Source organism: Arachis duranensis, chromosome 3 (assembly GCF_000817695.3).
Source record: "Arachis duranensis cultivar V14167 chromosome 3, aradu.V14167.gnm2.J7QH, whole genome shotgun sequence".
Taxonomy (NCBI): domain Eukaryota; kingdom Viridiplantae; phylum Streptophyta; class Magnoliopsida; order Fabales; family Fabaceae; genus Arachis; species Arachis duranensis.
In genome coordinates this window covers 70,510,752-70,535,514 of record NC_029774.3, presented here as the reverse complement: position 1 = coordinate 70,535,514, position 24,763 = coordinate 70,510,752, and the positions used below count along the sequence as shown (strand labels likewise).

The 24,763-nt window shown below is 36.0% G+C and overlaps 1 protein-coding gene and 1 long non-coding RNA gene across 7 annotated transcripts; one reads left to right on the top strand and one right to left on the bottom strand.

The window, feature by feature from the left end:
- Nucleotides 1-5,406: 5,406 nt before the first annotated feature.
- Nucleotides 5,407-15,580, bottom strand: LOC107479220 (putative ALA-interacting subunit 2). 5 transcript variants are annotated; one of them, XM_016099359.3, is made up of 9 exons: nt 15,268-15,580; nt 14,302-14,466; nt 13,914-14,011; nt 13,747-13,821; nt 13,526-13,642; nt 8,928-8,998; nt 7,183-7,480; nt 6,644-6,933; nt 5,407-5,644 (listed from the first exon to the last, which is right to left on the bottom strand). In XM_016099359.3, exons 2-9 carry the CDS (start codon nt 14,378-14,380, stop codon nt 5,590-5,592), a joined length of 1,083 nt encoding a protein of 360 aa, XP_015954845.1. In that variant the 5' UTR covers nt 14,381-14,466; nt 15,268-15,580; the 3' UTR covers nt 5,407-5,589. The 5 variants fall into 5 exon arrangements, with proteins under 5 accessions (XP_015954845.1, XP_052115193.1, XP_052115194.1 ...); XM_052259233.1 differs by having other exon boundaries at nt 14,302-14,450; XM_052259234.1 differs by having other exon boundaries at nt 13,914-13,975; nt 15,268-15,578.
- A 4,828-nt stretch (nt 15,581-20,408) lies between these two features.
- On the top strand, nt 20,409-24,191 carry LOC107479232 (uncharacterized). Of its 2 annotated transcripts, XR_008007359.1 has the most exons (9): nt 20,409-20,822; nt 21,172-21,257; nt 21,579-21,656; nt 21,780-21,838; nt 21,936-21,988; nt 22,352-22,486; nt 22,574-22,618; nt 22,962-23,106; nt 23,772-24,191. It is a non-coding gene; the product is annotated as an uncharacterized LOC107479232 (long non-coding RNA). The 2 variants fall into 2 exon arrangements; XR_008007360.1 differs by lacking the exon at nt 21,172-21,257.
- The last annotated feature ends 572 nt before the right edge of the window (nt 24,192-24,763 follow it).

Sequence of the window (24,763 nt, the reverse complement as noted above, 5' to 3'; positions counted from 1 at the left end):
GAGTAGACCTTCAACTTGGCTTTGGAGTTGATTAATAGGAGACCCTTGAGTTGAAAAACTCAAGAGTTAAATAGTAATTGGAAGTTGTTGGCTGGCTCTCTAGTCACTAACGCTAATCCTTTCCAAGGAAGAGGATTAGGACTTGTGGATCAGAGTTAGCTCAATTACTTGACTTTCCTTCATTCGTTGAGGGTTAACTAAATAGAAATAACAACCTATTACTATTACTCTTGGAAAAATCCAACAAGGATAGAACTTTCGATTAATCTTCTCCTGGGCAAGGCTTTTATCTTAATTACATAAAATCTCTCTTTAATTTCCACTGCTTTAATTTATAACCATTTATTTGCCCATTCCCCAAACTCCAAATTCTCGAGAACTCCTAGTCAATAAATAGCACTCTCTTAGCAACTCGTTGGGAGACAACCTGGGATTTCTACTCCCAGTATTTTATTCTTAATTTGTGACAAACCCCTTTTAAATTGATACGCGGAATTTTCATCTGTTAGGAACTGTACTTGCAACGCTGATTTCCGATATAAAATTCTTAATCAAAGTCACTTTCACCTTGTTTCATAAACAGGTATAAGGAGGAAAAGTCTTTCCGCATCTGTTAACGGCCCTTTAATTTTTTAGTAGCTTCATATTATACTTTTTAGTCAAAGCCTAAAAGCTTTTTCAAACAGAATGTCTTAGGTGGAGAAAGTATTTTCTGGTGTTTGAAGCACCAAGGAAAAAGATTCTTGATGGAGGGTCCAGGTTGCTCTAAACAAGAAGTTGTTAGTATTGTTAAATTTGGCCCATAATTTAATGTATTTGCGAACCGGTATAGGAGATGGTTTGGTCGTGCCGGCGGCTTTATGTCCTTTTTCTTTTGGAATAGGATATATTGATGGATGGTTAAATTTTTTTTTTTTTTCTGGATTTGGCCACATGGTCCGCACCCACATAGCTCACCGAAAAAATAATGCAATACATACCCAAACCCCCTCCCCCTAAAAGCAGCCTGAATGACCATGGACAACCCACTGAAAAATCTAAATCCAAATTTTCAAGACCAAACATTACTCCATATGTGTATGATGTTATCCAAATCCTCCTTCACAACTTCATCTTCTACAATAACATATGAAATATTATCGTTTTTATTTTATAAAAAACTTTTCCTATTTTTAATATTGGTCATCTCATTCAACACTTAACAGTCTCCACTGCCAAAGCAGCTATCAGAGCATTTGAAAATCCATCTTCAAAACCAAATAATCCTTCTTTTCTGGTCCATCTTTTTACACTTCCCTTAAAAGAATAGGTAATTATATAGAGTCATTAAAGTCTGTGGTATATACAAAATTTAGATCTCTAATATGATTAATTGTCGATCCCAACAAGTTAGATACATATCCCTTTTGATAAAAGGTCATCTCCAACGAGGATAATTCTATTTACTGTAGCAGTAATGTGTACAAGATGAACTCAAGAACATTGATTCTCCCTGAGTTATCCTAATCTCTAACCAATCTAACAGAACTAAATTAAGATTTTCACCACATTGCACTCTAATTTCTGGCCTACCATTGTTTTGATTAGCTCTTCAGTGTTAGGAATCCTTTTTACAAAATAACGCACACCACAAACCTCTTCCAGCAGTTGCCCTGCCACCAAAAATCCATCCAATATAAAACAGTAAAACATGTTCACAACAACATTACCTAAAATAACAATGCAATCACAAATTTATCCGTCATTCCATCTACAAAAAATTGAAGCATTGCAGCAAAAATGAGATATAAAGAGAAAAGAGCATACCTGGTCCATGAATTGAATCTGGACAATCAAAAGAAGCCGTGAAAAATGATTATGATGCTATATAAAATAGGGAAATTCTATGGTGTGGATGAAGAAAAATATCCACATGTGTGGATTCTATGTGTCTATCTTGCCTAAGCGACACACATCTCCTGCTGTGTTTGAAATTTTTCAGTTGAAGCAGTAGGCTCCGTGATAATAACTGTAGGTGACAGATTGTCTTTCTCCATAATGATTAGTTGCTGTAATTTAATGTTAATTAGTGCATTTTTTTTAGCATATTACTTTTGTTAGCCTACAAAAATATATTATAGTATGGGTTTTGATGGGTTGGCTCTGTAAACTTTATTGAGCATATGTTGGTGTCTCTCTTGATTAATGTGTTAATTATAAATATACGATAGTTTTACTTTTTTTTAGAGCCTATTTAAAAATAGTGAATTTCTATAATGAATTTAGATGTGCCAATTATCTTATATTATCTTTTTTGATATTTTATGTTTGTGATGTTGGTTTTACTTAACAATAAAAATTGTAACTTACTGGACTTATTTCAATTTTTTTATTTGCAATTTTTTTCTTTCTTCGCATGATCATTTTAATTTTTTATTAAAAAAAATTATTATCGTGTTCTATCTTTTTTATGTTACGCAAAGATTATATGTACTTTTTTGCGTAAATATCTTTGCTTATTATTATTATTATTATTATTATTATTATTAGATTTCTAAAGCTTGTGAAGAGGATAATTAACATTAGTAGGGAGTAAATTTACTAGAATAAATAAAAAAAATTTTGTACATGTATGTTTTGTTTTAAAATGATAATCAGACAGTTTTCGTAATTATTTTTCGTACAATATGGATTATTATTTATTATTTTTTCTTTATTTTTATCAAAGTATTTTGTGTATGTGATAAATTTATTATCTTAATATTTTGATTCTGTTTATTTAGAAATTAGGTTTTTATCAACGAAAAGGTATAAAATGTGTAAAATTTTAATATTTAATATTTAATATTTTAATATCTATAAAATATGTGTAATTAATTTCGTAGCTAATTTTTAATATAAATCTAATATAGTTGAAAGAAAAATATTAAAAAACTAATATTTTTTATTAATATTAATTTAAAATTTAATATTTAAAATTTAGTCTTTAGAGTTTAGAGTTAGTCAAATATTGGTATAAAATAATAAATATTATTGGTAATGCCTCAATATCAAGCTCATTCCCATCCCCGTCCTGCTTCAGATTCCCATTCCTCATCCTTATGATCTGTATCACCTGCTCCATCTTCTCAGGAGGCAAACTCTGCAACCCAGTACCCAACTTGTGTTTCTCCTCAAGGCTAATCTCCCTCTTATTGGGTCCTTTGCCTCAGGTCTTTCGCCTTATTGGGGTCCTTCCCCCTACAAACATCTTTGAAGCATCTCAACATCTCATCGTGAAGCCTCTCTATATTTTTCCTAAGCACCGAAAATAGTCTCACGTGATAGAAATTTTTCAACAATAACAACATAAAAGAGAGACTGATGAAACTAAAGAAACTCACTAGTTTGAGATCACCTTTGAGGGCGCAAAAATGAAGAAAAGTCCAACTTCTATGTCGGTACCAATACTAGGCCTCAGCATGGGCCTCCTCGACGAGCTTCTCCTGAACAACACTGGTTGCGCCTCCAGCATCTCTTCTCAATCGAACACCCAAAAAACACACCCTAAAAAAGAAACGAAGATCCAATAAAAGAAACCCTAGAATACAAATCCCCAAAACGACTATTCTTTGTTTTCGCGGGAAACAGCATGGAATAGACAACAAAACCTTGTTCTTTTTTACGTGTTTACATATTAAGCAAACAAGAAATGGGAAAACTAACAGAAATCATAGCAGTAATAAACGTATAAAGGGAAAAATTAGTGAAAGTTATGAGCGACACAATAGGGATCAAAAGGATTCAAGCCAGGACCGAATACGCAAAGGTTTTGAAGGACAAGGACGGAGTTCATGAAGGGAGAGGAGTTGATGATCATAATTGATGATGCGAATATTAGGGTTTTTAATGAAGAAAGAGGAGTATGAAGAAGGGGATCAGGGGATTCAAGTGATTAATGGGAATTAGATGAATCCTTTCTTGATTAGGATTAGGGTTGATGGGAACATGGAAATCAGAAGATAGGAATCCTTTCTTCGATCTTCTGTAGAACCTGCAAGCAGGACTTCATCAAGTTTCCAATCTCTGAATTCTATCTTTTCAAATCATTGGTAATGGAATTCACCGGAAATGGCCGTTTGTTACCAGAGATCTTCTTGGTCGACGATTTTTTGGGAGGACCATTGAAGCTCTGCCTCGGTTAAAATTATCCATTCTCGATTCGACTCTTGAGCTTTTGAATCTACTCGAACTCCAAGATCAAGCGATTCTTGAGTTCGAACCCCCATTTTAAACCAATTTCGAGAGCATACCTCCACCATGGTTCCGGAGACAACTCAGACTTTGCCGTCATCCCAACCCAATTTAACCCTACATTTAAATTTGTTTCACATATTAATGGAAGTTTATTTGTGAATTTTTTATTATTTGTGAGCCAACTCCTATATTTTTCATTAATTGCATTTATTATTTGATCTTTAAAGATCAAAAAATACTTTTTTTTCACCGAAAAAAGCTCCTCAAACAATTAAACTTGTTGCGTACGTGAGTCTTAAATTGTCGAGTCAAAATGCACTTTTGGCACGACACACGAAAGACAAACACAACTTTAGTTAAAAGATATAGAAATTATTTTGAGTTCTGTGCAGATATTGAAGAGAGGAACAGAAAAACTTGGTTACGAAAATAATTTATTCGTCTAATATTTTTTATTCAACTTTTATAAGATACATGACTTTTTATATGTTGGATTTAAATTGAGGCAGAAAAACGCATCGATTGATTCATAACTCTCCAATAATCGAATGGTTATGATTGATTGGCTAGGTCAAACTCGTGAAATTTCAAAAAAAAATTAATAATAAGCCGAAAATTATATTGTTCTACTCGACGTATATTAATTATTTTTGAACAACATAAACAAAACAGTGGATAAACAAGTACTTTTGTACCAAAACCTTTTCTAGAAAGTTAAATAACGACTAATTTTTTTGCTATTACGCTGTAATTTTTCTTTATATTATTCGAGACTAATTAGGACTAACATTTTAATATAGTAGAAACTAATATCTTAGTCTAAATGTTTTGGAACTAATATTTTTTTTAGCTTCCACCACTATAAATGAATCCATCACAATCAGAGATCTATTTAAAGATTTATCATTGACCAATAAATTGCTACATATACATAAAGAAATTCGAATCATCAACACTTGTTTATACGGACTAGTAAGTACTAGACCAACCCATGGTTTTTTTGGAACTAATTTATCTTATCAAAAATATTAAGAATCAAATTAAAACTATACTTTTAACACTGTTAGTTATTCTAGCAAACACAAAATATATGAAAGGTGAATATAATTATTTCTTTAAGTAAGACATGGCCATTTTGATGAAGAGTAATATAACCCAGTGTTTTTCACTTTTTCTCTTAAGTTAATCATCTACTGAATACCCTCTCTATTTTAATTTATTTTTCTCTTAAAAATTTGATTCAACCAAAAGAATGTTAACATTTCAATAAAATTCAACATGAACAGATAGAAATCTCGAGATCGTTATTGCACTCCAGCATATAGTAGTCATCCTTTAGGAAAAATAGTACCTATCTCGAGTAAGTGTGCCTTATCAGCTGGAACTGCTTTTCTTGTTCCAAGATGTGTACATTGCATCTCCATAAGGTCTGCCCCAAAAAAGAAAAAAAAACAAATGAAACAGCATTAAAATCTATCAGCAATCCCGAAGTTTGATGGAATCATCATTCAGAAACCCTCATGACTCATGATTTACACAATCCCATTATTTTTCTTCCAAGTCAGAAACTTCAACAATCAGCTTCATATAATTTCATGAGTAAATATGCAGTACAAACATACAATTAAAAATTAAAAGTATTGATATACTAGTAACATCAATTATTACTTTGCTCCGAAGTCTTGGATGATACTGTATCAAGGTACCAATAGTGGGTAAGGAGAAATGGAGTGGGTAAGGAGAAATGGGGTATTAACAAAGAACAGCGCAAATGGAGTGATATCTGTGTGATACCATCATATTTCCCAGTAAGTGTATTATTTACGCAAAGAAAATGCAAAGTAAACAATGGCGGAGATTCCAGAGCCTCCCCCTCTCCCTCTCTCTAACTAAACCCTCCTCAATTCTCACTCTTCTCTGCTGTCTTAATGGATTTAGAGACTTCCTCTCTTGAATTACTTTCATCACTATGGTACATAACATATACATATTCATTAAAAGGGGTGGTCATTCTTGCCCCAATTTTTTTTTTTAAAAAAAAAACATGCATGCACACACACATTATCTGCCATCACTGCATAGAAGCAAGTAAATCACATGACACCTCTGGTTCGAAAAACTGTAAAATTAAGACAAACTTTAAATGCAAGTCAAAAACCTTGATTAATACATTGATGGCACACTGTTGTTTATTGATACTAGTAATTTGAAAACTGAAATACAAAATCAAAAAAAAAAAAGTTAACAAACAACTCAGACAAAGTAAGGGGAACCGAGGGTGTAAAAACTGAGGATGTTAAGCAGTATATTTTCAGTTATAGATAAAGTAACAGGATAGAAGTATTCAACAACCTCCCGGTGCATGAAAACTGATATCAGGTGCACAAAACAATTAAAAGCAATTGAGAAAATATGGGCACTATCATACCTAGGATTTTTCACATGAAGCAACAGGAAGACAATGGAGATCAACATACAAAAGGTGCCGATAAATAAACTAGCAACTCCAAAGAAGTCATTCTTCCCACCTAGCCAGCTTGATGTTGACAGAACAAGTTTCTTCTTCCCACCAAAACTGTATGCATTATAATTATTCATTAGCTGGACTACTATAACATCATCTGCATCCAAATCCTCTTCAATTCTACCATACAACTTCCGGAAGCTGGGAAGTGCAGCAGTCCGCATCCAGACTATGAGATCTTCTTGGTCACTAAGCTGAAAAATAAGAATTAGGAATCAGAACAAGCAACATAGAGAGAATAACAGGACTGAACTCAATGCAAAACAATTGAAAAACTTAATCAGTAGAAAAATTTATCAAGAAAAAGAATTAGAAACAAAATGTGTACTGATTTCAACATCATTTTAACCCACTAACATGCCACTTCTGTGTACATATGTACTGTTTAGAGCTACAAGAATGTTTGGAACCACATAAAGGCAATTGAAAAGCTTAGAACTTACAGGAGTATTTGGATCCAGTTTTCCACCCCCAATCAAGGGCCCATTCTGAAAATTAAATGGATAAACATCTTTTCCAAATTTGTGATTGCGATCACTCTTCCATGCAATGTTCTTCCTATTGACTTTCAACTCTGATGACCCACTGCTGAACTTAAATGTATCATTGAACACACTCCATGCAATCAACCCACAAGGTACAATTGGAAGATCACCAGAGGACTCTAAAGGTATACAAGAACTGGTGCTATTGTCTCCAAGTCCATGTAGCAGTTGCTTATCATTTCTACTTTTGACATACCTGAGGAAAATTTCGAGATTTGAGAAATAAAAGAATGTAGAATCCATCTAGTACTGCTTGTAAATAAATAAATAAATAGAGTCCAACTCCTATGAATAAAGAAAATCACTCCTGATTACACAGAACAGAAAATCTACCTCTAGATCATTCAGAGTCAACCAACCTCCTTGGGCAAAGAAACCCCGATAACACCCCAATATCTAAATGCATGACACGTAGGCAGGATTACAACAACACAATTTCCTCTCTGCCCATTTTCTCTATTCTCCTACTACCCTTTCATCTTACTTATCTCAACCTTGGGTATCTTCTCTTGAATTCTTTAACACAGAAAAAGAAATTATATTAGAAGCTAAGTGCAAAATCTTATATCCTTAAAGCTAAAATCTATAGGGTTATACCATGTTGAAACTGATAGAAACAGGTTTGATTTAGTTTACAAGAAGAGAGGTAAGTAGTCTACTTGCTGGTTTTAGTTGTTTTAGTTCCTAATTGCTGTTAATTGGCTATCTGTTTGCTCCCTTTGAGCTGGACTAGCAAGCATAAGGGCAATAGTCTTAGTCCTAGCTGCTGCCTATAAATACTAGTTGATTAGTTAGTTTTAGTTTTTGTGAACTATCTGTTAAATCAGTTAGACTAGGAGAGGAAGAACTCCCTCCATTGTTGGTAGTTCCAACAGTGTATTCCAATAAGGGATTGTGATTTGCAATCCCAAGTTCATCAATAAAGCCTACCGACTCTGTTACTACCCAAACCTATCAGAAACCCATGCCAATTCCTCAAAATATATTGCTAGAGGAACACCATTAAATAGACCATTAGTAAAGCGCCAAGAGGATACAAAATAAGTGATCCTTTCCCAAATAAAACCAAAATAAGGCATTTACTGCACTTGAAAATTGAAATGCTTTTTAGATACAGTACTATGGGTAACAATAATTTTCCAACAATTGACAAAGTTGGAATGACCTGGTTCAACTCAAACAATTGGTGAATAGTTGATAAATACAGATATCCAAACTTTTTAAGGAAACAGGTTCTAGACTCTCTCTGAGAAATAACAAGTCCAAATACAACCTAAGAAATAATTACCATAGAGCACATAAATATGATGAAAGCCGGAACACCAATCTGTCTCTTAACAGGGCATACATTCAGCTTTGCTCAAATGAATACATTAATAGAAGCAAAACATTGGAATAAATGACTTCCAAGATTGATAGGACCAGTAAATCATATATAGAACACAAGTAAATCAGCCAAAGACACAAGCAAATAAGAAATGAATGAGTATTACTGTAAGACAACAAAAACACAGAGAAGACAAGTTAAACAACAACCAATAATACTAATTTTTCTTTTAACCAATAATACTAATTCATCTTTTTTTTTTTTCCCCAGTAAAGACTTTAAGGCTATTTTTACAGGAAGAAATAAGAGCCCTTACCGACGGTGGTTCTGGTAATAGTTATCCAGCTGATAATAGATATAAATTGGTGCTCTCATTGACTTAGGTACCTTCAAATAAGTTGTAAACACAATTAAGAGAAAGTTTAGATCGACTTCACCAATAGCTCTTTCAAGTTTCAACGTTATATCAGTGGTTCAGTAACAAAGACAAAATTTCATATTTTAATGAACATTGGGGGAGGGGAAAGCAAGTTAGTTTATGAAAGTAAAGTAACAGCTGTCTAAGCAAAATCTATACGATAAAATATTAAAATGTCCTTTGGAGCAACAACATAAGTGATACCATTCATTCTCATACAAGATTTCCATTATTCATACTATCAACATCAGCTTGGAAGGTATTATGCTGCCTTGAATGGTGAAAATTTGTAACTTAACAGGCTATAATAGCAAGATGGGATATGTAAAACAGTTAACAAATAAGTAGCACCAGTTTCAGTATTTCAGAAAGTATGATGAAAGGTCCTATTGCTCCCTATATTACACTTAGTAATTTTCATGTTTGCTTCTCCTGCATTAAATTCTTTTCACAATATAGAAAACTAGTTGCAATAAGCATGTAGTTCAATTTGCATTACAGAGTAAGCTTCTCCCCACTGTATATTTCTCAGTTGTCTTTCTCTTTTAGCAGTATCACTTATCCTCTGTTATTGTTTCTGTATTATCTCTTCATTATAGTGAATATTTTCTTTTTCTGTTGCAGAAAATTCTGGTAACATTAATTTCCACAAAATGATAGAATTTGGAGGATACCGTTTTGCAGATATTTAACAACTCAATTTTTGCATGACAGACTCTCACAAAAGATGTTTCACAGCCTTCCACAGTCCAAGTTTTGTATTAAAAAAGCAGAACAGTCAAATGACCCCACCCCCCCAACCCAAAAAGAAATGTACTACTATATTTTGTTATTTGCTGCATTTATGCCATATTCAGTTCACTTTTTTCCTCTTCTCACTATTAGGGTATTCTATGATGTCTTAATCTTCAAATCTTCCCATGGCCTTTCTTTTGGATAGAAAAAGGTGTTTTATTAGAATAGAAAAGAAAATACAAGTGAGGGTATAGTTAAGACATTAAAAGTTTAGCTATTTAACAAAGCACACCTATCCCTTTGAATGATACTTAAAGAAACCCCGTTGAATCAACCGTGTACACCAGCAGGCGGCACACACACAAAAGTATCCTGTCCCGGATGAAATCAATAGGAATATTTAAAAATCCTAGAATTCCTTTCCATCAATATACACTAGAGCATAGCAAACAATGCGGACTACTACAGATTCTTTGATCTTTTACATGAGTAAAACCGCCGAACTTAGGGAGAAGAAAGTGATGTAAGTCCATTGGGAAAAGCCTACTCAAAGGAGATCGTGCTGTAGGGCAATGTAAAAAACAATCAGTACTGATTCTGATGAATCCACACTACACAATAAACACGTTAGGGGATAAGGCATTAAGATAACGTTTGGTTATTGTCCATGTCTACCATTTGTTTCATTGAGACACAAGAAAGAGGACATGGATGAAAACAACGCTATGTTTGGTTAGTATCCATGTCGATAGGAGACATGGACAAAGTGGTACACGTCCATCGTTGGTTGATGGGACAATTTTTTTTTTTAAGACACGGTTACACACAAATGCACACTGAGACACACAATTTGTGTACCAACAAATAGTTGAGACATTGAGACACAAGAATTGAGCCACAAACTTTTCCAACTTTATCCTTATAAAAGATTTATAATTCCAACACTATCCTCCTCTTCATAGCATCATCTTCTTCTCCAATCTTCTTCTTCGTAGAGACAGCCTCACCTCCATCACCATCACAATTCCCACCTCCCTCTTCTCTGCATCTGCCTTTTCTTCTTCCTCTTTGCCTTAGCCCACTTTCCTCTTGCCTCCAGATCTGGCGCCGTGTCTCCACCTTCGTGGCTCCGCCTCTCTTCTTCCTCCTTCCTCCCACCATTCCTTTTTTTAAAAAAAATTTCTACTTTTTCTTCTTTCTTATTAATCTTTGTGCAGCCAAAATGTTGAGACACAATTTTAGACATGGGGACAGTACTTCAAAGACAAATTTTCCATCTTTGTCCTCAATTTATTTTCATGATTTCAAAAATTAGCCCTCATATTTTCAGATGCCTTCTCTGTCTCCCCCTTTGCCTCCACCCTCTACCTCCATCTCTTCCTTCTTGTAATAATCGTCAATCGTGTGTATGTCCTTGTCACTGCCTCTGCATCTCTATCCTTGCCATCTTCGATGCAGTCTTTCTCGCCATACCGCTGTTGAACCCAGCCACATCGTTTCTTCCTCCGGTTGCAGATTTTGGCTTCTCTGCTGCCTCTACCTTTGCCTTCTCTCTTTCGAGTTAGGCTTGCACCACCACCCTCCTCTCTCGCTCCTGTAAACTATATGAATGCATGAACCTAAGGGAAAATTACAAACATATATGCATGTATAAATTGAAATTTATTTCTATAACGGATAGTAAAGGCCCGATTAGTTATAAAAAAAAAAAAATCAATTCTTTCCTTGACAGAATGCCAGCAACAACTAGCTTTGACAAAATGGCTCAATTGCACCAATTTTGTAATCGATACAAGATTTGTAATGCCTATAAACAGAGATGTTGAAACCATATATTATAACCAAGAAACATTCTAAGCTATTAATTTGCTTCATATCATTTTCTACGTACTTTCAAAGTGATTTTACAAAAATTTGAGAAATATATAAAATTTTGATTCATAAAACTTAAACTGTATTCATATACTCTTTCAAGAGAGTTTGATTCTTGTTCTTGTGAGTGTCAAAAATTGTAAGAAAGGAGGTATGTAGATCTTTTTTGGTTCTTGAAGTTTTGATTACTTTAAAGTGTACTTAGAACCGACGTCTCAAAGATTCAAGGCTTTATACACAAACATAGAGTATATTGTAGTTATGTCAAGTGCTCGTTGTTGTGAAAACAGAGTGGTGCATCTCTCTTTTGTTCTTGATATTGGGATTGCTTCAAGGTTCACTGACACTTAGAACCAGTATCTCCTAGAATGAGACATGATACAATATCGGTGAGTAAGTTATAAAGTGCTCATTGTTATAGCGATTTGTCAAGAGTTTGTTTCAAACTTGATAGATAATGGATAAATCTTGGCACAGCTAAGGGGAGAACTAGATGTAAGTACAAGTAGTGTAACAGAATAAAATCCACGTTTGCAATCTCTCTCTCCCTATCTTTTAATTTAATTGCATTTAATTTTAGTTACTCCATTTGTTTACAATTCACCCCTTCTTGAGTTATTGTATTTATTGACTAACTCCTATGTCCCTCTTCACTGGTGTCACCTTCGACAAATGAAAGTGACACCAATGTCGCAGGCCAAGGGAAGGGAGATTCTAGCGGGGGCGATGTTGAAGGCGTAGCGAAACAAATTTAGGTCGAACTCAAGGCCAACAAGGAAGCGGAAGAACATGGCTATGGTAGTAGAATTGTAGATCTATTCTTTCCATTTTTCTTTTTAACATTGAAGCTAGAAGTTCTCTTTTCTTTTTTGTTTTCGTCTTTTAGTTTGATGCTGATTGGTAATTTTTGGTTTGGGGTGATAATTTTCTCTATGAAGAATGATGGTGTAAGGGCGATCCGTTGGTGGTGGTTGAAGGAGATTGAGACGAAAACAGGACAAAAAATACATTTACCCATTTGTTCTCTATTGTACTTACTTGATTACCAAACATATTACAAAGATACTAATTTTAGTGTCTATGCCTCTGTGAATACACAAAACAAATGCAGCCTAAGTGACCGCTGGAGCATGTCATTCCTATTAATCTAAAGAACTTCAATTCAAACAAAAGCGACCTTGGAGGGAAGGTTGGATTTCCAAATAAGGTGATCCAATTCCAACGGAAATCTTTCAATATTAGGAGAATTTAAAATAAGATTTACAAGAGAAAATACCAAAGAGGTCAAGGGTCCAAATCCTAGTGTTTGGAACTGGGACCTTGTTTTAATGAAGAAAGGACTTCAAGAGAGAAAAGTAGGCAAATAAAGACCACTGTGTAAGGAAGATAGGAAAAAAAAACCAAGGAAAAATAACAAAGAATGAAGCATTACCAACCCAAACATCTTACCAAAATTTAATGTGAGAACCATCAATGGAAACAAAAATTCAAAATGGAACAAAGACTTTGATTGCAAAAGGTCAATTCAAAATTAGGTAAAACCATGGTTGTCAAATTGGATATAAATAAAGAATTAGAAAGCTTATCAATTGAATCACAAATTTAACCTAATCACGAACCATAAGATTCATGACCATTAATCAAAAATGGAGAAAAGAAAATCTTAAGTAAAAAAAAGGAAAACATATATAGGTAATTTAAAGTCAAATAACTCATTCTATAGCAAAACACATTCAGGAAAAAAACAGGAAAGCACAACATGGAGAAGAAATTAGGTAAACAAACTACTTTATTGTGTGTTACCAAACCCTGCAGGTCTTACAACACTCAAAAGAAAACTGCAAAAATAGCCACAGAACCATATAATTAAATCAACATAAAATTATCACCTTTAAGAACCTTGAACAGTTTTTGGATATTGAGTCATCAGTGATATACAAAAGCTTGTTACTCCTAAGTTCTTCAGGTATACATTCAATGTCGTACCTGTCCACAATTTCAACAACCTACAAATCCATAGTCAAACAAATACTACAAAAAGCAAGATTTTTAAGAGGAAAAGACAAGATATGAACATTATGACATCAAAGCAAGTCAAAGTTATGCATACACTATTTGAAGCACGAAGTGTAATAAGTCCAAGAGGAATGAAAATAAAACCCATCAATAGAAATGTAGCAATGACCTGCATTGGACATGATTGAGATTTAGCATGCTAATGTTCAAGAATAATACATAATCAAATATGAAATGTTCATGTACTGTCAAAGAACTAACTGTTGCCGGTGTAAGAACAGGTTTACATGCTGGAAGATTCTGCTGTTTAAACTGATAGAGTGCTGCAAAACCACTAGAATGACATTGCTTGCAAGTTTCTTAAAGAAACAAAGGTAAGAAAAAAGAAGAAATAAAATGGAATTCAATATAATGAGAACTGGCTAAAAGATGAAACATATGTAACAAAACTTCAATCTACTAGACAATTATTAGTTCATACTTAAGCTCTAGTCTAGGAAGGCCATATAGGCTTGTTATACAAGTTACCTTCTTTTCCCTAATACAAAATCAATTCTCATTTAGAACTAAAACAATGCCTAAATGCATTACAGCATCCTATATCATTTTGCATCCTAAAACAACATAACAAATTAAATAAAAGTCATACCACCATGTTGTGCTGGGCGGCCTGGTATTGCCTGCACTCGTGCCCCAACTGTTGAGGAAGTCCCACTGTCAAGATCCATCACCTTAACTTTGCCAAGTTCAACAAGTATTACCGACTCTACAAATGAGCTATCCAATTTGCACCAGTACCTGCATTTGCCCGCCACTGTATTAAATTTAAGAGTAAATAACCTTTCCGGCCCCTGTCCTTTTTGAAAATTGACAAGCCGCCCCATAACCTTTAAAAATGACAAATTGGCCCCTGTCTATTTCCTCCGACCCCTGCCTATTTCTTCTATTAGACACATCGATCCTTCTGTGGCCAATAGACAGGGGTTGATGTGTCTAACGGAAGAAATAGACAAGGGTCGATTTGTCTAACGGAAGGGTCGATGTGTCTAATGAAAGAAATAGATAGGGGCCGATTTGTCATTTTTTAAATGTTAGGGGGCGGCTTGTCAATTTTCAAAAAGGACAGGGGTCGAAAAGGATATTTACTCTAAATTTAAATGTCAAATCGTTATCTTTCAATTCCAATTATAGTACTTATTACTAATTACTAATTAGCCTCAAATAATACAAGCTAAACTATAATACTATCTTAAATTCAATGGCAATTCGCTTTGATTTTAGGGGTTTTGGTTTGGACAGAGCCAAATAAGGCAGTATTAATCCCAATAAAACAACAAAGATACATGATTTGAAAGATGACTATTTTGTTTCAATTTCACTTGCAAGAGTAACAATGACAACAAGCGAGATCAAGATTCAAAGACTGTCCAAATATTAAGTTCTTCGAAGCAAAAATCATAGCCACTCACTCATCAATTTGAACCTCCTACACTAGAGACAACCAAGCGTTATAATTTCGAACTAATTGAAAATATTAGTATAATTAAATTGCAGTGACACAAATTAAGGTTCCATTGAAATGGCAACAAGGTAGAAACAGCCAACAGGGAATTACCTGGGAGATGAAACGACTGCTGTAGATGGGAGAGGAAACGGAGCCCAACTGAAGAGAAAGCGATAGAATAGGAAGAGAGATTCGAAGTTGGAAAGGAGAGGTTAGCGAGAAGAACAAGAAAGCGAGGATTCTATTCTGAGAGTAAATATGTGGAACTGTGTATTGTTGTATTCTTGTTTCTTGGCTTGCAAAGGGTGAACCGGTCGTCACGCAAGAGACCGAGGGAACCCAGACAGCAGAAGAAAAGTTGAGCCAGCTGGCGTGTTCCCGACTCCGCTACAACACCGGGCGCACTCGGACCCCAAATTAAAAAAAAAATGCGGGATCAAACAATACAAAAGTATAAACAAACATAAAAAAATATAAATATACAAACAAAAACTATAATGCTCATACCCGGTCCAAATTTATAAAAATCAGCCTCAATAAGGATAAGAAACCAATCCAAAGAAGAGGCCTCCAACTCATACCCAATCTTTTTAAAAAAGTCGGAGACCGTGAAAGAATTCAGCTCTACTTACCTAAATAAGTAACTGTCTCCGAAAATCTCTCCCAGTATCTCTATTTTTTTAAAAGATAGATTCCAACAAACTCCTACGATAGAACTACTCCAACTAAGGTGGTTATCAACTTTATTATAAATACAATGACACTTTTCAAGTATAATTTACGTTCTAATCTACTAAAACATGCCTAAAGCCCTTGCTAACTTAAGCATCAGAGTCTCTTACATGTACCATCCCCCACTTCTTCACGAGAAACTCGGACGGCGGCACCATTCCGTAAGAACAAGTCGGACGCTGCATCAGAAGGAGCCTGGACCTCACGTTCAAGCCCAAAATCAACGTTTCAAGAAACCCTTAGAACATTGGTGCCGTTGCCGAGGACCTGGAGCTCAACCCTCGCAATAGCGGATAATCTGTATGAAGGAAAGCCATACTACTTCTGAATTAGAACCCAAACCTTAATGAGACGACCTTGCACTTTCAACACCCCCACCACGCAAGAAGACGCACATTCCTCACGGGGAAGGAACATCCAGAAACCCCCAGCCGAGGAGAATCCAATCAAATATGCATCCACCAGAAAAGGAATAACCACCACATTCCATGGTGATACTAGGTTCGGTCCACGGTCATGATGGACAACTAGAGCAGCTCGAGCAGGAAGCTGAACATCAACAGAAAGAAGAACGGAAACTGCGAAGAGAGGTACGACAGCAAAAGGAGCTAGAAGAAAAGCTCTTAAGATAGAAGACGATGTTTGAAAACAGAGTAATTGAGCAGACCGGGAGGAAAGCCCTCTGGGAGGTGAGGATCTGTCGTTGAAGAGATCATGCGGGCTAAATTTCCAAGGAATTTCAAAACTTCTGACATGGATCTCTATAACGGAACGACCGACTCGGGGCACCATTTCAGTAACTTCAAATGTCGGATGTATCTGTTCGACGCCTCTGATGCTACCCATTGCAAAGCATTCCCGACAACTTTAACCAAAGCTGCGATGAAGTGGTTTGACAATTTATACCCCAGGTCGGTGACTTGTTTTGACGACCTAGTAAGAAAATTTTTGACAAGGTTCTCGATACAGAAGGATAAGGTAAAACATGTCCCAAGCTTGTTGGGAGTTAATCAAGAGGTTGGAGAAACACTCCGAGATTATATGGAAAGATTCAATAAGGCGTGCTTAGAGATTCCAAATTTATCCATTCAAGCAATAATAATGAGGTTGGTTAACAGCCTTAAAGAAGGACTATTTTCTCAATCCATATCCAAGCGACGCCTGGCTTCCTTATACGAAATAGAAGAATAGGCAGAAAAGTATATCAACATGGAGGAGAACTCACGACTAAGAGAACCACTTACGAGACCTAGCCTGGCTTATCCATCTCGGGAAAGATACAAAGAAGTTAAGAAAAAGGAAGAATACAACTCGGAGAAACCTTGAAGATATTATAATTACACTCATTTTTGGGTCTCTCTCGTAGACATTTACAGGGAGATATGTCACATCAAGAAGCTTCCACCTCCTCGACCAATTAAACACAAAAGGCTAGAAGCCCAACAGAATACTGTGAGTACCACAAACTCTATGGACATTCTACCAATGACTGTTATGATTTAAGGAATGTCATAAAAAAGTTAGCCAGAGAAGGCTTACTAGATAGGTACTTAGCAGGTAGGTCGGACGACCCAAGGAACATAAAAAGAGATGAAGAAGGGGGACGACCAGAACGTTCACCTCAAACTCCCGAACGCCACATACACATTATTAATGGAGGATTTGTTGGAGGAGGAATATCTAAATCATCACGGAAAAGGCATCTTGAAGAAGTGTACCAAGTTAGAGAAGATAGTTGATCTCCCGACTTACCAACAATCTCATTCACTAAAGAAGATGCTCAAGGGGTAAAACCTGGCCATGACGACCCCGTGGTGATAACTTGATTCTCACCAATGCAAACCTCCACAAAACATTAATAGATCAGGATAGCTCAGCAGACTACTATTTAAACCTGGTTTTAACAAGCTCATACTAGAAGAAAATGATCTAAATGCATACTCGGATAGCCTTTTCGAACTAGGGGACACACCGATCCAACCTCTTGGGTACATTTCTCTATACACCACTTTTGGAAAGGGTACAAAGTCAAAGATATTGAACATCGATTACATTGTGGTTGACATTGCCTCGGCATACAATTCCTTAATAGGACAGACAACCTTGAACCGACTTATAGCTGTTGTCTCTACACCCCACCTATGCATGAAGTTTCCCACAACAGATGGAATTGCCACCATAAAGGGAGATCAGAAACTAGCACGTAAACTACAATGAAAGCCTTAATTTAAAAGGCAGTCCTGGAGGAAAATAAGTCAACACCATTGAGCTTGAAAGTGTCCGAACTCGAGAGGAACTACGTCCCCAACCTAGAGAAAAAGTAGAAGTGCAAATTGGGGATCATCCTGAAGAAACAATGAATATAGGGGCCGACCTCTTTGTTTGGAAAGCCTCCGACATGCCTGGAATAGATCCCGACCTGATGTCCCACAAACTTGTCGTCTACTCAGGTTCCAAGCCGATCCAGGAAAAATGGCGAAAACTCGGTCCCAAAAGAACATAGGTCGTGGAGAAACAAGTTCAAGCCCTATTAGTAGCAGGTTTTATAAGAGAGGTAAAGTATCTATTATGGCTAGCCAACGTCGTAGTCTTAGTAAAGAAACAAAACGGAAAATAGAGAATGTGTGTCGATTACACTGACATCAATAAGGCTTGTCCCAAGGATCCATACCCTCTTCCCAGTATTGATGCCCTGGTCGAATCATCCTTCGGCTATCAATACCAGTCCTTCATGGACGCTTACTTGGGATACAACCAAATCCCGATGTATAAGCCGGACCAACAGAAGACCTCGTTCATAACTCCAAAAGCTAACTACTGCTACGTAGTAATGCCTTTTGGGTTAAATAATGCAAGAGCCACCTACCACAGATTGATGAACAAGGTGTTTTTCTCCCACTTAGGAAAACTTATGGAAGTATATGTGGACAATATGCTTATCAAAACCAAGGTCGACTTGGCGCGTTTGTCTGATTTCTCTGAGGTATTTTCTACAATAAGGAAGCATGAGATGAGGTTAAACCCTCAAAATTCACCTTCGCAGTAGAAGCGGAAAAATTCTTAGGCTTCATGCTAAGTCAAAGAGGTATAGAAGCTAATCCGAACAAGTGCAGAGCCATACTAGATATGAAAAGTCCGACCTATCTTAAAGAAGTTCAACAACCAAATAAAAAGTTAGCGAAACTATCTAGATTCTTAGTTGGGTCAGCACTGAAATCATTATCCTTATATTCAATTTTCAGAATGGGGAAGCAATTTGAGTGAACCTCAGAGTGCGAGAAACTTCTACCCCGAGCACACGCAATGGAGCCGTAGACAGTCAAGTCAAATCCAATCCACGAAATAATTTGATCTATGGACAGCATCGTTGTGGTAAAGGCCGTAATGCCAGAGGAATCATTACCGCAGGGCATAGAGGGGGAGATCATAAGCGTCTATACCGTAAAATCGATTTTCGCCGGAATGAAAAAGACATATATGGTAGAATCGTAACCATAGAATACGACCCTAATCGAAATACATAAGCCTTCTAAAACTTCAAATCCTTCCTGGGACAACCCCATACTTATCCTGACATATAGTAGAAGAAGAGCTCATTCTCTACCTAGCAGTGGCAAGCCAGGCTATAGCTTCAGCCTTAGTCCAAGAAGATGAAAACGGGTAACAACCTATCTACTTTGTCAACAAACCTTTACAAGGAGTATAACTAAACTATCAAAAGATAGAAAAGTTTGCATATGCTCTCATCCTTACTTCCAGAAGACTCAGACCTTACTTTCAAGCTCATACCATAAAGTTCCGTACTAATCAACCAATGAAACACATCCTACAAAAGACGAACTTAGTAAGGCAAATGTTACAATAGGCTATAGAACGGTCCGAGTTTGATTTAAAATATGAAGCTCGGACACAATCAAATCCCGATATCTCGCTGACTTTGTTGGTGAATACACTGAAAGCCGAGGAAGTCCAACTACATGGAGCCCGTATGTGAACGGGTCATCCAATAAAGCTAGTAGTAGAGCAGGTGTTATTTTAGAAAGTGGGCAAGGAACTCAGATAAAACACTACAAGAAAAAAGGCCTATGGTCACACTTTTTTTTTGCTAAGCTTTAAAAGCATGGCCAAAAGTGGTCTATGGCCACACTTTTATGAGAGCGGCGATTGAATAGAGATTTGGCCACATTTTTTTTGCTACGCTTCAAAAGCGTGGCGAAAAGGATCAATGGGCACGCTTTTATGAGGGTGGCAATTGATGCGAGATTTGGCTACGTTTTTTTGCCACACTTAAAAAGCGTAGTCATAGAGAGAAACTGGCACGCTTTTAAAGCGTGGCGACAGGAGTTTACTATTGTGATGTTTTAAAAGCATAGCCGTTTCCAAAAAGCCTTTTGGCACGCTTCAAAAGCGTGGCCAAAAGATTACCCCAAAAATTTTTTTTCAAAGAGCTTGTACGTACCCTTCAAATTAAAATGTCTTAAAAGTTATAACTTCAAATTAAAACCTTTCAACGAGCTTGCTCCTTCTTCATTCAAAGACCCTAAGTCCAAACTCCTCCTTCAAACATTAAGCACCATTTCGTTCAGAAGATAACCCTAAGCCCTCTCTTCATTGTGCCTCACCCTAACCCTCTCTTCATCGTGCCTCACCCTCACCCTAACTCTGCGAGGACGACACTCCGTGAAGAACGTCGCTGCGCTCGCAATGCCTCCACCGGAAATCCCTCTTCCGGCATCCCTAACCCTCCTTCTGTGGTGATTCTCTCAGGCGGTGACTCCCTCTGCTCACTTGCTGTCGCAAACTCACCGTCGATGCTCCCTTTGCCGCTGCTCCCTTCCATCGCTGCAAACCCCTAACCCCTTCTGCGCTACTCCCTTTTTTCGTGCAGGCCGGGGCCCCTTCCATCGATGCTTCGTTGCTGGTTTTGAGAGTTGGTAAGACCTATTTATTAAAGTCTATAATCAAACCAGATAACAAAAAGAGTTGAAGTTTAATTTTAGGTAGCAAGTCTCTGTAATCAAATCAGTGCATATGAGTTGGTTGTGGTTGTGTTATGTTGAATGTGTTAGTTGAATTGATTTATTTTTTCTAGTTAATATTATTTTTGGGTGCTATGGAATTATTGACTAGAACAGAACTGATGTTATTAAACTCTGAATTGATTTATTAAAATCTTCTTTCTCTTTCTTTCGGTAGATTCTGTCTTTGTTTTTCTTCAAAATGTCCACTTTCTTTATTATTATCATTTTGGTTATTGTTAATTTGTGGTTGCCATTTTTTTAGGTAACCCAGCCGCCTGGTGATTCAATTTCCAGCATTTTTTCAGTCCCAAGGCCAATTTTGTTGTCGCTACTTCATATGATAACTAGGTTTGAGTTGGACTTGGATATTAGGGCATATTTTATTGTTAATGTTTTGTGTTATTTCTATTTTTTAATGTTAGTTCACAAAAGAAAAATTGTCACAATGTTATCTTTTTGGTGTTTCTTGCTTTTACGATTAACTTCAAAAACTGAAAGTGATATGATGTTTTTTGTATTTAGTATTAGAAAGAAGAAATGGTGACAGAAAATACTTCTGAAACTAAACCAGCTCTTTAAATTTATGGGAAGAAAAGGCTCTTATGTTGTGTTTAATTGTTTGATAGACAAATGTTTTTTTTTGGTGAATTTCTTTTGTCAATATCGTAGGTTCGATGTTGGGAGATTGCAAGGAATGGAACTGTTATCAATAGCACACCCAAGGCTTCAATATCTCATGACCAACCAGTAATGAATTTCAGCTCATTTTATTAAAAAAAAGAAAAGAAATAATTATTATTAGTGGTATTACTGGAAATTTCTTTTGGACTGAGATGGCATTATAATTAGTGTTCTCTTTTATTGTTTAAGGTTTTGTGCTCCACTTGGAAGGATGATGGAACACCGGTTTTCTCCGGAGGCTGTGACAAGTAAGTCAAGATGTGGCCGCTTTGGATCTATTTTTCTTTTCTGATTTTCTAATCCTTAATAATATATTATTTTTATTTGGTTATCTTATGTCATCAGGGTGTCAAGGTTGTATATAGAACAAAGGAGCTGGAAGAGCAACAAACAAAGAGGTTTTTACCAATTTCTTAACAACTCTTATCTGTTGAGTTTATTTCTTTTAGTTTACAAATTGTAGATTGTTCTTGAGATTTTCAATTCCTGAGAGACCCTAAATTTTCAGCTCCTGAGATAGTTTTGTTATTATTATTCTTTACATTGTTGGTTGCATCAGCTGAAGTTAGAATGAGACATGGCTAGCAGGTTTCTTTTATAAATCATGCAATTACGAACATTTTGTGAAGCAATCCTTCAATATGGAGATGGCTATTGTCATGGAAAAATGGTTTTGTAGCACACACTGTTCAATAAATGTTGTTATCATTTGGTGCCTGCTTTAGATAATTAACATAATATTTTCCACGTTTAAACATCAGGATGCTGGTATGGAGTGGATTCTTCACCTTGATACGGATGAATTAATACACCCAGTGGGTGCTCGAGAGTATTCTTTGAGGCAGTTGCTTCTTGAGGTTCCAGGAAATGTAGACATGGTCATATTTCCTAACTATGTGAGTAGAATTTGCTGGTTCATGCTTCCTTGATGGAACTGGTAAGAACTTCAGTGGTGTAATAATGCTTGTGTCTATGATTTTCAGGAGAGCAGTGTTGAGCGAGATGATATTAAAGAACCTTTTAGTGAGGTAAGTTACTGAAGTTGTACATAGTCCTTTACCAGAAGTTTCTGTTCTACTTATTACTTAACAAAGAACCCTTTGGAGTACTTGAGTTTGTAGAATCAGTGAATAACAAAAGGAATTTTGACTTTTAGAATCATGAAGATCTATTTTTCTATTTGGTTTTACTTTTAAGGCTTAGTAGAGGGAAATGAATCACTTAATTTAGTTAGAAAAGATAGTCGTAAATCGTGCACACAAATGGGATAACTACATGAAATCCCCAAAGTATATTCAGTTGATTCTTTATATTTATGTCTCCCCTTGATGTTTTTTCACTTATGAGTTCCATGATGTTCTCCTGAATTAGGCTAGTGAGATCAAGTTGGAGGAGGTTGCTATTTTGCATTACACATGCTAAATTCTCATATCTCACTTTCAGACGTGATCGCTGTGGTTGCAAACCTACCAAAGATGATGTAAAAAGATACTTCATGTTGGAATTTGACAGATCTGTGAGTTCATGAACACTGTTTCCACCTTATTCTTTTACTTTCTTTTCTGTCCACTTAGCCATTTGGTTGAATATTGGGGAAAAATGGATTTGTCTTACCCGTGCAGTATATAATTAGATTACTATAGTTTGAACTTAAGGTTGACCAATCGTCACAGATTCTAGTTGCTAAAAAATAGGGGAAAACGGTTTGAGCGTGGTGGGGACTGCTTTCCCAACTCATGAGTATTCATTATAGTGTTCATTATTTCCTCTGTAGTAAGTGCAATTACTCTCTGTTGCTACAAGGACGATAACACAGCCATGGCTACTTCAGTTTCAACCATAGGAGCTGTCAAAGGAACTCTAGAATGATACTTTTACCTTACTTTGTTACTTTCAATTAATTTTATTCGCTCAATTTATCACTTCTAGTTTTAAACTATGTATAAGATTAGGATAGTAATTGGATTGGATGCAGTGTGAATTAGTAATCAGTTATAGATACTAAATTAGAAAAATAATGATCATGCGGACTATGGATACATACAAATCATTAATTTGTGAGTTATCAATATATTTAGATGCGGTTCATGATTTCTTGTATAGTTAAAAAAATTGGATTAGAATTTTGAATAGAGTAGTAACTCTTAAATAACAAGAGAATAATGTAATTTTACATTGCAGATGAGTTTGAATGGTTCTGGAGCTGTGGCTTCATCAGTTCCCAATTCATCAGCTTTCTTCGGAAGCAGCTTGAAGAAGGTTACATCAAGAATCCACAACAGTAGCAAGGTTTCCTCTGGAAGACTTCAAGATTGTGGCGATCGATGAGGACAAGCAGACAGATACGGACAGATGGAAAGGGTTGGTCTATGATATCTCAGATGACCAGCAAGACATCACAAGAAGGAAGGGTATTTTGTAGTTTTTAATGTGTATTTTGTAGATTTTAGAGGATGTAGATAATGTAATAGTTGTTGGAATTGTAATGTATGTATTACAAAGTTATGGGTAGTTGTTATCACTTTGATTTTTTGTTAGAGCTTGTCATGTGATCAACCACTATATTTGGTGTACAAGTTTATGAAGGTTTTATATTGTTAATAGTAATTAAAATTGTTATGAAGGTTTTATATTGTTTAAATTTTACATTATTTATGAATTTTGTTAGATTTTATTATGAAGATTAAAAAAAAAACAATTGAACTTAGAACAAACTTATAGCCACGCTTTAAAAAGGTAGCTATTCCATACAGTAGCCACTTTTTGCCATGCTTTAAAGCGTAGCTATACCTCTAGCTATTGGCACGCTTTAAAAACGTAGCTATATCTCTAGCTACTGGTACGTTTTAAAAGCGTAGCCATATCTCATGATTTTGTCACACTTTAAAAGCGTAGTCGTATCTCTTGCTATTGTCACGCTTTAAAAGCATAGCCATATCTAGCTACTGGCACGCTTTAAAAGCGTAGCCATATCCTCTCACATACGGCTACGTTTAGAAGCGTGGCAATAGATAAAAGCGTGGCGACAAAATAAGCGTGGCCATAGTTCACTAAAAGCGTGGCGATAGAGCAACCGGCACGCTAGCAGTTGTGACCCTTTCAAAAGGTGTCGATTGCTCAAAAAGTGTGGCAAAAAGCTATCGCTACGCTTTTTCCCACTTTTCGCCACGCTT

Excerpts from the sequence above, each read along its gene's own strand:
- LOC107479220 (XM_016099359.3), bottom strand. The coding sequence starts at position 14,380 with ATGGATCTTGACAGTGGGACTTCCTCAACAGTTGGGGCACGAGTGCAG. Across the intron at positions 13,822-13,913 it reads CTGTTCTTACACCGGCAACA|GTCATTGCTACATTTCTATT; the intron begins GTTAGTTCTTTG and ends TGTCCAATGCAG. Across the intron at positions 13,643-13,746 it reads CACTTCGTGCTTCAAATAGT|GTTGTTGAAATTGTGGACAG; the intron begins GTATGCATAACT and ends ATGGATTTGTAG.